At 39.4% G+C, this 14,059-nt stretch overlaps 1 protein-coding gene across 2 annotated transcripts in view; it reads left to right on the forward strand.

Moving 5' to 3' along the window:
- The window catches only part of LOC130920047 (zinc finger and SCAN domain-containing protein 2-like), an 85,005-nt gene that overhangs the window by 33,001 nt on the left and 37,945 nt on the right, over positions 1 to 14,059 (forward strand). For both annotated transcript variants that reach the window (XM_057842887.1, XM_057842879.1), the window contains exon 5: positions 3,815 to 4,530. In XM_057842887.1, the coding sequence (XP_057698870.1) occupies positions 3,815 to 4,530 (716 nt within the window). The remainder of the gene's footprint in view (positions 1 to 3,814; positions 4,531 to 14,059) is intronic.

A 14,059-nucleotide genomic window follows, 5' to 3' on the forward strand; every position in this document is an offset into this window, starting at 1 on the left:
CATTTTTGTCAATTATAAAATGTAATGGCCTATGGTTGGTTTAGTTTTATGTAGCAGGGCATTGTCAGTATGGAGTCCATGGTCAGATAACATACTATGTGACTGTTTTTACAAAAATAGACTTTTCTAAGGATTCCTTTTGATTCAGAAGATTTTAATGGCTGTTTGGACGAAGACAGACGCTGCTGACAATCTGAATCAGTTGTCCGCTCGCAATTTGGATTCTACTGCAAATACATGCTTCTGTGATAATAATGAAAGTGAAGGGAGCCTTTGAGTGGAGTAAGAGAATGATGATAGCGCTGTGAACCGGAAAATGCCGCCTTCTGTTATTTGAACTGCCGTAAACTGCAGATTTAATTTTCTTTCATGTAATATGAGCAGACTTTCAATAAAATAAAAGTTAATTTGATCCAATTTCTCAAAAAGCAGATGCATTTTAATTTAGACGTTTTCATCTGATACCGAATGTTCAGCTTAGGGAGAAATGAATTGCTCTAATCAGCCGAAATCCTTTTGCAAATGATAGTCTGAGGTGAACATGACTAATTGGAAGCTGAATCGTATCTGGCAAACAAAAAATTACCTTAATTAAACAAAAACACTGAGCTAGAAAGCAAAGCAGAGGCACATTTATCATGTCATTTATCAAAGAAATTATGCTCTCCATTCTTCTAATCCTCTATTTCTGGTTGGAGGGTTCTTTCCTGTGTGGGGATTGATTTGATGAGATTGCAAAGAACACCATAAAATCTCATGCAGCATCAAATTGTTCCCCTCACAAAAAAAGACAAAGTTTGTGGTATAAATAATAAATAATAAATAAATAAATAATCATCTTCGACCCTGCAGCCCACATCATAGACAGTCAATTTTCCCTCACCATCAACAACTGCACCCTGCCTCTCTCAACACATTCCCGCAACCTTGGTATCATTTTTGACAATAAACTAAGATTCGACCACCACGTCAACCATATCACCAGTGGCCTATACTACGAAGCCGGTTTTCTGGCTTAGCAGGGTAACTTCGAGACTACGAAAGGTGGATATGTTGGAACCGAGAAGTGTTGCCATGGCAACACACGCCACACGCCAAACCTGGTCGTGTCAGAGTTAGATCTTGCTTAACATCAGGATTCCAATTAACCACGCTCTATTTAAACAGCACTCCTCCGCGGACGTGTCCTCCTGACAATGACAGCGTACTTGGACGACCCATACGACATTGGCGCGCGGATTGTGAGGGGCTCTCTCCGGAGGGCACGGGTATTTCGGGACCGCCAGAATCCGCTGGCGTACCCGGAAGATGTTCTCCATGAAAGATATAGATTTGCAGCTGAGGGAATTCTTTACCTGTGCCAACTGATCTAGGCAGACGTCACTAATGTAACCCGCCGAGTCAGGCCCTCACAACCGCGCAAATTGTGTGTGCCTGTCTGTGCGCTCTTTCGCCAGGGACAATATATGTATTCCATCGGTGATGCTGAATATCTGCGTAAGAACACTGTATGCCGTGCGATTCGGAGTGGGGTATGGAAACGCTTCAAATTGATGCATTTATAATAATCATTGAAATATGTAGACTATTTAAACATTGAGAAAACTTGCGTTTTTTTTCTGCCAACTCGAGGAAATTAAATTAAATGTCAAATCCACTGATAGGACAGACGCACAAATATAAATGTTTATTGAATATGCATCTTACAGTCTTGTTTAACTGTGAAAAATCGTTACAAAAGACGGGCTTTTATTTACGCAACAACGCATGGCATCCCCGCATTTCCTTCTTCTCCTGAGTCTTCACAAATATAACATTTTTTTTTTTTTCGGGGTTCGGGCTCGGGCCTGCAAATCAAGTTTATTGATCGGACTCGGGTCGGGTCGGGCTGGATTTTTTAGGCCCAAACTAAAAAAAAGAACATACGTATTCGTACAGTCAAGGGGACTAAACATACAATCATCCTGTTTCGTGTGGTGATGCGTGACAATTATTTCTTACTGTTAATGTACCAAATCTTATTTTATTGTCCTGACAGCAGGCTTTATTTCTTTTCATGGACATAAGTAAACTGGCATATTGACGCACTCACAAATCACACGATCTGTAAATTCGCTGTCAACAGACCCGTTGCGCTCTACTCGCCGAAGCGGTGTTGGATTTCGCGGTGAGGGTGGATTTTAATTCCTCATAATTCCGCATGATCATCGCGCATTCCTCCTCCGTGAAGTAAGGTGCCCGTGCCATCGTCACAAGTAGTGTTTGACTCTGGTCACCGCCCCCTTTTATATGAACGCGCAGTAACTCTGACTGGGTTGACACAGGTTCGACTAATCAACCTCATAATCAGCGTCGTAGCACCTATTGACCACAAACTAGACAACCAGGTTTTGTCAACTCCGGTTACCCGATGGTAAACTGGATTACTTCTGGGGAGGTTGAACTCGGTTCATATATATAGTATAGGCCACAGAACTGCCTTCTTCCACCTCAAGAACATAGCCCGTCTTCGCCCCTCCCTCACCTTCTCTACTGCTGAAACCCTCATCCATGCCTTCATAACCTCCAGACTTGACTACTGCAACAGCATTCTCTTCGGTTCTCCATCCAAACTCATCAATAAACTACAATATATCCAAAACTCCGCTGCACGCCTTCTCACCCGGACCCCCTATAGGAACAACATTACCCCCGTCCTCCACAAACTGCACTGGCTTCCTATCTCATACAGAATTCAGTTCAAAATCATCCTTCTCACTTACAAAGCACTTAATAACTTGGCCCCGCCCTACCTCACAGACCTTCTCTGTCCCCACACCCCTTCCCGTCACCTCCGCTCTTCTAATGGAAACATCCTCGCACAGCCCAAACAAAGAACACACCGAACTAGGGGGGACAGAGCCTTCTCTGCTGCTGCCCCCTCCCTTTGGAACTCACTCCCAAAACCCATCCGTACTTGTTCAGACCTTCCCACATTCAAAAAACTGTTTAAAAACTCACCTTTTTAAACTAGCTTTTAACTTATAATTATTTACTTTGTTTTGTTCTGTTCACGTTGTTTCCTGTTTTTGTTCCTACTGTAAAGCATCTTTGAGCATTGGTAAAAGCGCTCTACAAATAAAATGTATTATTATTATTATTATTATAAATATTGATATTTCTTGTACAAAGTTGTGATTTAAACAAATGAGGGATAATAAATCATAACTCTTAATAAATCTCTATAATTGTGAGTTAGAAATATATATAACATAATTGCTGCTGGAGCAAAGTTTGCTTTAGTTGTTTTGTTGTGGGGTTAATCAATGCGTGAAAATATAAAACTACACTGAATTTAAGACTTAACATTATACACAAAATATTAACTGGTCTACTTTTATTTACTGCTCAATTTTGCAGCCTGACATCAAACATGCCATTTAGTACAGCATTGTTAAATTTTTTTTTTTTTTTTTTTTTTTTTTTGACGGGTCGGTCCTCTCTAATGCAAATGAGCCCCGTTTACCCAGCTCTACTCTAATGGGGACCCAATGTTGTTTTCTTGAGAGGGTTGCGACAAGGTGAGCTGAATCCTATAGTGTGATGCAAAAAGCAAGCCCAATAAAGATTAATTAAGACACTGATTTATTCTCAGGCTGAACTTCATTACAAACCCACCTGCCAATCAAAGTAGTGTAGCGGATCCATCTTTGGGCTACATTTAGCCGACAGGTTTCAAGACACAAATGATCTAATTATCTAATTAAATATCACTTTTATATGGATAAATTTGTGCAATTTCTAGTCAACTAACACATATAAATCTTATTTTCAGATTACTCAGCACAGATTTTAATGGATTCAGGAATTGCTGTTCTCCACCCAAAGATCGATAATGAGACCGAAGAAGAGGAAGCACAAAACAAGGAATCTTTTGAAAGTTCAAAGACTGACGCAACTACACTTGATCCTATCGAAGGCAGACAGGATGGAAGTAGCACTGCAATTAACAATACTGCTGAAGAAGCCAATACTGTTATGACATCAAATGGCCACAATGACAGCATTGACCATGTAATGGTTGAAGTAGACACTAGGTCAAATTTGAACTTTGTAGACAGGCAGACAAATACCTTAATTGGGTCACCTCTTCCTGTCCGATGTAGCTCTCGCCTGGCAACTAAACCACGACAGGTTCACTGCCTGACCAGCCGAGAGAAGAAACTCCCTCTCCACCCACGCCCAGACAGACATAGAGACAAGCAAAAGAGTATAAAAAAGGTTGCCAAGTCCTCTCCAGAAGCAGTGGTTTCGACTGTAACATCACATTCTGATGCTGTGACTATAATAGCAGAAAATGTGACAGTTGAAAGTCCCACTTGCTGCCCAGAGGTGAGAGAGAGGCGTTACGGGTGTTCCGAGTGCGGGAAGAAGTTCTACCAGGTTGGCCACTTAAAGAAACACCAGTTCAGTCACACAGAAGCAAAGCCCTTCACCTGTCAGGACTGTGGCAAAAACTACACCTCTGCAGAGAGCTTCAAGGCCCATCAGGTAGGACACAAAATCCAGGTTTATATTCCACAATCTATTTCTTTGCACTGTTTGGTTTTCATTTTATTCAAATGAAAATTCTTGATATTTAAAAAGATTTCACAGTAATGCTAACTTCAAACGCTTTAATATTAGTTTAATACTGTATGTATGGATACAAGATTCTTTGGGAGGAAACTAGTGACTGTCCATATCAACACAATTTTCTCAGTGGTATTTTGCCTAAAAGCTGAAACACATATGACATGGAGTTTTTTCCAATCCTTGGTCATCATGTGCTGTAGAAGTATATTTACAAAAAAAAAAAAACACAGCAAAGTATGGGGCCAGGTTAGTCTCATAAGGAACACACACACATGCGCGATGCACACACTCATTTAACATGAAACAAACACGTATTGTGGGATTTGTAAACACATAGGACATGAAACACACGTATTGTGGGATTCGTAAACACATAGGACACGAAACATACACACAATGTCGGATTCGTAAACACATAGCACGCGAAACACACACATTGGGGGATTCGTAAACACATAGCACGCGAAACACACACACATTCGTCAAAAGTGTGTGTGAATTGTTTTACACGCATTTATAACATGCTTCCAATTTCAAATTCCCACTTACAAGTGTGTTGATCGTTTTGACACTCCGTTCCCGCAGCAGGGAAGAACACATGCATTTTTTATAAACGAAGCTTGTCTGCAGCCAATCAGATGTCTCCTTCTAAAATAGCCAGTCACACGGGCTGGGCTGTTTCGTTACGTCACTGCTGTGCGCCTCCAGGCGCAGCACGCGTCTCGTTGGCAACAATGTTGGCATTCCAGAGAATGAACCTTGACTATTACTCGCTTTTAGTTGCTCTATGTAATTAAGCAACTGTAACTACTGGAAAATTACATAATGAGATATAAAGAAAGACAAAACTGTGTGTTTTATCACCTGATAAGCTAGCTTTAAACTCACATTGACCGTTTCCATGCATTATTTATTAGTAGTGTTTATTTCATTGTATCATGTATTTTGTTATTTCTGTTTTAAATTGAGTATTTTCCTTCTCTGCAGTTTTTTTTTTTTCATTTTCAAAGCACTTTGGCCCATATATGTTGTTGTAAAAATGTGCAAAACAACAACTAGATGACAATGAAGTAAACAAAACATTTTAATCAAAATGTGTATATTACAAGGGCGTAGGTTTGGTCTCAACATTGGTAGGCACAGCATAACCTGCATGAACATTTTTTGCTGGGGACGGGACATTAATTAAGACCAAACAGATTAGTTGAACGGGGATCAGTGATACATTTCTCACAAATATGAACCTAATTAATTTAAAGGCTAAATGATCAATGCAGAATAAATCTGTATTGACTTATACTTACTTTCATGTGTATTGGTTCATGTGATACACAATTCAATTCAAACCTTTGTATTCAAAAATTAAAACATTTTGAGAACTTCCAGAATATATGGATCTCTTTTTACCAAATTTAAATTGCAATATTTGAACATAAACTTCAATCATATTAAGATACACAATAAATATAAACGTGTTTATAATCTCTTAACTATCCAGGAATGCAAAAAATAAACATTTGTCTTAAGACCACTCAACATTTGTCGAAATAAATGAATTAAATATCACTGAAAATAACGTCTCGTTAAGGTAGGCACCAAGATGGCGGTGCCAGAGGGCTATAATTACAAGACGGGCCGAACGACAGATTTAAAGACGCATTTTTCGTCATCAGGCTTTGCCAAAATGTTGTATATAGTCGAATCGTCTCAAAATATTATTTTAATTCCAATAATAATGTTATTTAAGTGGTTTTTTTTGTTTGTTGCTGTCACAGGCACTTTAAAAACGCCACTTGATTGAACGGGCCAGCGTGAGGATAGAACGGCAAGCTTGAGTCTGATTGGTATGATGGAGTCACGTGATTTTTGTTGCGACATCTCATTGATGATGGTAGAGGTAGTATTGGCATCGCTGGCAAAAAAAAAGTATAATGTAAGGACTAGTATAACTTAAAGTAGAGGAGTAAGAGTAGTGTTTCTTCTTCACAAATCTACTCAACTATAAGTAAAAAGTATGGCATGATAAAACTACTATTAAAAGTACATTTTTCTCAAAAAGTTACTCAAGTAAATGAAACGAAGTAAATGTAATGTGTTACTACCCACCTCTGAGAACAGTTCATAATTTTAATGTACATCATTCAGAGCTACTAAAGAAAAAGTTTTTGTCTCCTTCATGGAGTCTAAATTTGAACAAACTCAATTGAGGACAGTGTGCAGAGGCTACCAGGAATTTAGTTTTGTCCATTTGAGTTGTAGCCCAAACATGCTGACTCACACAGCCTCTTATGCGCAGAGGTACTTTGCCACACGTGCAACATCATTTCCCTGAAAGGTTGTTTTCTGTTGCTCTTCATATTGTACAAAATTAACAAAGCTTCTTTACCATGTGGAAATGTTAAAATTTTTGTATGTTTCTGCAACTGGTTTAGTTCAGAGGAGTAAAATGTATGTAGTTCCAATAATAGACCAGCTGGTTATTTGCTCTGTGATATAGGAAAATGTGATTAATCATTGCTGTAATTTTTAGCTTTTCTTCCCACTTTTCTCCCTGGGGCTCCAAGGGTAAGAGGATCTTTGTTGACGAAATTTTGGCGCATATTTAGTTGTTTGGTTGACAAAAATACAGACATGATGGCGGACAGTGAAGATGCAACGAACAGTTAGCAGTTGAACTCGCCAATATATAAACACTTTTAAAGTCTGAAGACTGGCAGAGGTTCAGAGAGATGCTTAAAATATCTATTGAGGACAAAATCGAAGTAAGTCAAAGCCCATATAAGATGTAGAATGAGGTAAAATGTTGGTCTGACTCACCTCTGTCTTGGCCACAAATATACTGGGGAGACATTAATTCCTATTTAATAGAAAGCCCTGGGCCCTTTACTCGTGAAAAATTAAAGGCTTTCTGAAGTCTGGAGGCTTTTGATTATTTTGTCTCAAGAAAAATTGGGCCAATTTCTTCCGTGAAGCACAAAGCTCCGAAAGTGGATTGCATACTACCATATTTTTCGGACTATAAGTCGCAGTTTTTTTACATAGTTTGGCTGGGGGTGCGACTTATACTCAGGAACGACTTATGTGTGAAATTATTGACACATTATCATATAATTTCACATGTTATTTTGGTGTTTTGGGCTGACACTGATGGTTTGGTAAACTTGTTAGCATGTTCTTTATGCTTTATAGTCAGGGGTGCACATACTTTTTTTGCCCAGGTTCTCAGAGGAGGACCTGGAGATGTGACTTGGTCCTCATTCAGCTTGAGAGCCGACCTGCCTGATGCGATAAATTTATGACAAGCTTTACTTAGAGCCAATTAACTTTAATTAATTATATTAACAATTAATGCTTGATTAACATCAACTGGCACAACAAAATTGCCATTACTTTGAAGTGAAATGTAAAGAAATAAAAAGCACCATTTCAAAATAAAGGGCATTATGCGGCTCCCACATTAACTCCAAGCCTTTTTAAAAGTGGGATGTCCTCCTCATAAGACCTCATTGAACGTGCATGTTTAGCTTTGTAAAATGCGAGCAAAAACACGTTTGTCAGTGCATGTCGCTGTTCATTACCTTTATTCCGCCCTATTCCGCCACTTGTCCATAGGGCGAGTGGGGTCCTGTTTGACATCGATAGTTTGCTTAATTCCCACATTCTCTCTGTTTTTTTCGTGCTTTTCAAAGTTTGGATGGCTGAAATTCTTTGACCCTACATAAAATGCGCTGCTCTTATCGGTGACATTGGGATTCTCACGGCACATTTTGTACCGCATTTCCGTGCGAGCATCATTTGCTTCTAGCCATGATGCCTCCTGTAGCCACTTTTCAGCAAAAGTCCTTTTTTTCGGTAGCTCCGGTGACGTCTCTGTCGTCTGTCTGTCTTTAGACGGGGGTGGGGAATACGGAAGTAATTACTCAGTGTGGCCTGCCTCTTCGACATTTTGAGAAGTTATTTTCTCATGTCCGCCGCAAATACAGTGGTCAGTCATCGGTACGCAAAAGCGTATGGAAGCCGTTGAGGGCCAGCGCGTTTGTCTACGTCCAGTACGCATGCGCGCATGCGGACCACTTATGTGCACCCCTGTTTATAGTTATCTGAATAAGTCTTAATAGCTATGGCCACGTTCGCGTTCTGCCTTTGGCAATGTGTGTTCAATTGTATTATTGACTTTTTATATTGAAATGCATGCTTTTAGTTTGTGGCGCTTTCACCCCCACGTGGGGGCGCATTCGCACTTGTTTATGCGAAGAAGAGCGCTCACACGCCAGAAAAAGAGACAGCTACGCAGCGTCTCTGAGCGAGTGGGCGAGAGAGAGACACGGCTGCGAACCTACGTTCATTGTTTATGCTTGTAAAATATCTCTACAGAGGCAACACTTATGTGTATCATCTTTTCTGTTGTTGTTATCTTGCTTATGCTTATCTTTTCTGTTGTTGTTGTTGTGTGTTTTCCACCAGCGATCGGACACTTAGAGCCAGTTGTGTGGTTGTTTGAACAATGTGTTAATGCTAGCGAACGCATGCTAACCGTTTGTGTCATTGCTGTAATCGCAGCTAATTATCATTTATTTACATTGATGCGAACCTGTGTGGTATCGAGGACAAAATTGATGTGTATTATTTATATTTTTAGTTTCACTCGTCAAATGATGGTCCCATAACGATGGCCAAAGTCAAGTCAGCCAGTATTGTCATTTGGGAGTTTAGCTCGCTGTATAGCCAGGACCGAGCCGTACTGTCCTGGTGAGAAAAGTACATTCGCATTTCGTTGTTCATGCATCATGTAACATTATCATACTGTACACTTATTCAGCATGTTGTTCTCTATTGTATTTTTTTTTTTATTGCCTTTCAAGATGACGTATCTGTTCTATGTGTTGGATTTTATCAAGTAAATTTCCCCCTAAAATGCGACTTATACTCCGGTGCGACTTATATATGTTTTTTTCTTCTTCGTTGGGGATTTTATGGCTGGTGCAACTTATACTCAGGTGTGACTTATTGTCCGAAAAATACGGTATGCAAATTAGATTTTTCTGTCTTCAAATCTTCTCAAAACAACAAATAGTCACTAGAATTTACCACAAACAACCTGATTTTCACAAACCCTATCATTATCAGTAGGAATCCAGATTTTCTTCGGCGCGTCCGGTGTTCTTTCAGATTACCATATTTTGTCAGGGATATTCCTAGGAAAAATTGACAGAGAAAAAGTTGTCTTTCAGCCAAAACTCGGTGTGTTTAATTTCCATCGACATGCGGATACATCCTCTCTCATTGCTGTCTTCACAGGCAATCCCACAAAAAAAAAAAAAAATCAAAGTCAAACAAAAATATAAGTAGCAATTTAGACAATTAAATCCCATTCTGCCATCTTGTGGCGAAAAGATAATATGTCAATAACAAACAATAGGAACATTATTTCAACATCAACTGAGGACACATCTAGGCCTGTTGCGATAACAAATTTTAGTGTGTGATAATTTATTTAATAAATTATTGCGATATGCGATATACCGTATTGGCCCGAATATAAGACGACCCCGATTATAAGACGACCCCCTCTTTTTCAAGACTCAAGTTTGAAAAAAGACTTTTTGAACACCAAATTAATTTTTATACAAAAACGACCACGGAAAGCTTTTCTCTGACTGTGAGCATTTTTTAGGCGATCTTTTTGAGCTCTCCATCTCCGTACATTACACTCTGTGACAGCATATTTCACAGCCGCTTTGCAGTTGTTTGAAGACACCGCCTCATTTATCACCATCAACTTGAAGTTTGCGTCATAACTTCTCAGCTGCCGGTGTTCTGCCAAAATGTCCTACATCGGCGAAACGTCCTACATTAGTCGAATTTGACACCTAAATTACTACCGTGCGCTCTAAACTTGTTTTGTTTAGATGCATACAGGAATAACGTACTAAAGAAATGCCTGCAGAAAATACTTAAATGTAGTTATGTCAAATAAGGACGGTTTAAATACGCTACGTGACTAATGTGGTCAACTGCTTCAAAGCTAACACAAAAAAACACAATGGTTAAAAGTATGAGAGGGTAATACATGCAAAAAGTATCTTTGAGGCTGTGAAAAGGTTCTAAATAACTAAATAAAAACAAAAATAGTGAGTACTCGCCGCTTCCAACCGATGTGCGCATGCGTGTGAATGCATATGCAAAGCGCCCTGAGCATTGTGTAGGACGTTTCGCCGCGTAGTAAGGAATGGCCAAACACCGGTTAACCTGGCCAATCTTCGACCCACTTTTCTCCAAATTGTCGCGAAGTTTCTCCATTTTCGGTTATCTCTTCTATTACTGGTATTTTCTTCTCTTTTCCTTCTTACCACTTTCTTCTTCGTGCCAGTGGCTCGCTTTGACCGCCCGAGTCGCGTTCAGCATTCGATTCATTGATGACTGGCGCCATCAAGCGTCGTGAATGGGTATACAGTATGTCTAGGCCGCAGTTTTTTTTTGTTTTTTTTTAGGCCGCAGTTATAAGACGACCTCCTCTTTTTCAATCTTATTTCAGTGCAAAAAACATCGTCTTATATTCGGGCCAATACGGTAATTGCACCTCCCCAATATATTATTATTATTTTTTACAATAACACTGTGAGAATACAGTATATATTAATAGATCACATACACCCATTTAAGCGCAATAAATGTTTACTCTTAAATTCAAAAATACTTTTTAAGAAAGCACAACTAATAACAATAGACCATGCCTCTTTTAAGTAAAAGACTACAATATTAATACTGCACCTAAGCACAGATAAAATAAAATGTGTTTTTTAAGAAAAAAATAGAATTCCACTTAATAATTTAAGCATCTAGGCCAGGGGTGTCCAAACTTTTTGCTAAGGGGGCCAGATTTGGTGTGGTAAAAATGTGGGAGGCCAACCTAGGCTGACGTCCTTTACGTAGAAGAATATATATAAGCAAATTTTAACAAGCCATTCTGTGTGTCACATTTATTTTATAATTTTTTAAAATTAATAATTTCAACAATCTCGCAACTAGCCTTTGTGGCGTTCTCTTTCGACTCTCGGGCTCTTGCAAAATACTGCTGCTGTGAAATTGAACGAGCTTCAAGTTGCTTCAATTTCTCGCTACGTATCTTCCCTGTAATCGTGTCGTACATGTCAGCGTGTCTTGTTTGGTAATATAGCCTCACACTGAACTCTCTAAAAACAGCGACTATCTCATTGCAAATGAGGCAGACACAAATGTTGCGTATTTTAGTGAAAAAATCGTCCAATTTCCACCTATCCTTGAAGCGTTGGCAGTCGCAGTCAACTTTCTTTTTTTTGTTGTTGATTGTCGCCATTTTAGAAAATTGGAAGGGTCACACGGGGTAATGTTGCTTAGAGTACTGCTGCCTTTTAGTGGGTAAATGAGGAGCAGCATTTAGTATGTAAGCTACTTCATTTTCTGGTAGCAGTACTGCTGACCAATTTATTAAGTCTGTGTGCGGGCCAGACGTTATTGATCTTATGACAGAGGCTGGGGGCCGGATGAAATTTGACCACGGGCCGCATTTGGCCCCCGGGCTGCACTTTGGACATGTCTGATCTAGGCAAATGAAAACTCTCCCCCTCATAGCTTCTGCTATGGCGTTCCATGTGTAATACAGTGGTACCTCTACATACAAAGTTAATTCGTTCCAGGAGCTTGTTTGTAAGTCGAAATGGGTTTATGTCAAGCAGGATTTTCCCATAAGAATACATTATAATTCCATCAATTCGTTCCACAGCCCAAAAACCCACACTACATCCTTAATAAATACTGCTGTTACTATTGCAAATAGCAATGACAAAGAGCAAAACAAATAAAATATGAATAAAAATCAGAATAACAATAATATAATAATACCAATAATAATAATAATAATAATACAGTACAGTACCTGTAATAGTGTAACGAATCGGGTTCCAATGTGGCGGACTTATTTTGCTGCACCTGAATGCACCGCGGGGCTGACGGTGAGCAGGAGAGCGCTATTTTACTTTCTGTTTCGATCCTGGCGTCAACAGCAATGGACACTCGGCGAGTTGATGGAATAAATGATTAGAAACCTGACGAAGCTGGTGATTTCTTTCCCGATGTTACCACAATAAGAACTGTCACCTTAACTTATATAGACTGGCGAACGGACGACCGCCGGCTGAGATCGACATTCTACGGCCCACTTGTCAACCCAGTTCATGGATGCACACACCATGCTTATATTTTGCTATCATTTACATCTTCATTCCACTGGTAAGCGTCACCTTTTCTTTTTTTTCTCCACCTGCGCTAAACTTAAACTGCACTAAACTAAAAAATAGCCTAAACCATCCGACGGGCTCCGGCACGCCGGAGATGGTTCGCAGTCAATCCAGAGCACTGACGCGGCCGGTATACGTTGAACAATAGGATACAATGGGAACAAATTGGCTCCGGCGCTATTTTTTGCCGGACCCAGAACGAAAATGCATTTTGCGTAGTTGGTAACAAGAAAGCCGAACTTTTAACTGCACGTCAGCCGCACGCGCGCATGCACGTGCACGCGAGGCGATAAATCGCAGTCGAAAAATTTACCGCCTTCATTTTTAATCACCGTGCGATAAATGGAATTGTTGCATATTGCGCCAGGCTTAGACACATCCATAAATACATAACATTTCTCTCAACACCCCCACTTATTCTCATGTTGATGCCCCTCTGAACAAACACATTAACATTTACATTTCAAATTCCAAAAATAACACTGTCAAATTTCTTCAATTTTAACTTTGTTACAGGTTTTGTCATGATATCAGCTATCATGTCATCGGTTGGACAATACGTGTACAGTTGTGGGAGTGTACTGATAATGATCAATGCTACCTCGTAGTTGTTCTAAATATAGGCATTGTTGTATGGTTGAAGCCAGTGCCATATATTCAGCTTCACAGATAGATAGTACGACTGTAGGTTGTTTCTTTGTTTTCCAAGAAATTGAAGAACTATTCTTGCTCAAGAAAATGCCTGCCGCTAGTATCAGCTACCCAGTCAGCATCACTATATGCCTGTATACCAAGTTTTGCATTGTCGTCTCTTTTGAAACTAAGGCTCTTTTCGGAAGTACCTTTTGGGTATCGTAAGACATGTTTCACAGTAGTCCACTGCTCCTCCGTGGGTTCATTAAAGTACTGCGATAACCTGCTTACCACATAGCTTAAGTCTGGTCTTGTGCAAACCAAATACTTGTTCTCCCCACTGTATATATATATGCATGTATGTATATGTGTATATATATATATATATATATATATATATATATATATATATACACACACATATATATATATATATATGTATATATGCATATATACAGTGGGGCACATAATTATTTAGTCAACCACCAATTGTGCAAGTTCTCCTACTTGAAAAGATTAGAGAGGCCTGTAATTGT

This window comes from Corythoichthys intestinalis, chromosome 1 (assembly GCF_030265065.1).
Source record: "Corythoichthys intestinalis isolate RoL2023-P3 chromosome 1, ASM3026506v1, whole genome shotgun sequence".
Classification (NCBI taxonomy): domain Eukaryota; kingdom Metazoa; phylum Chordata; class Actinopteri; order Syngnathiformes; family Syngnathidae; genus Corythoichthys; species Corythoichthys intestinalis.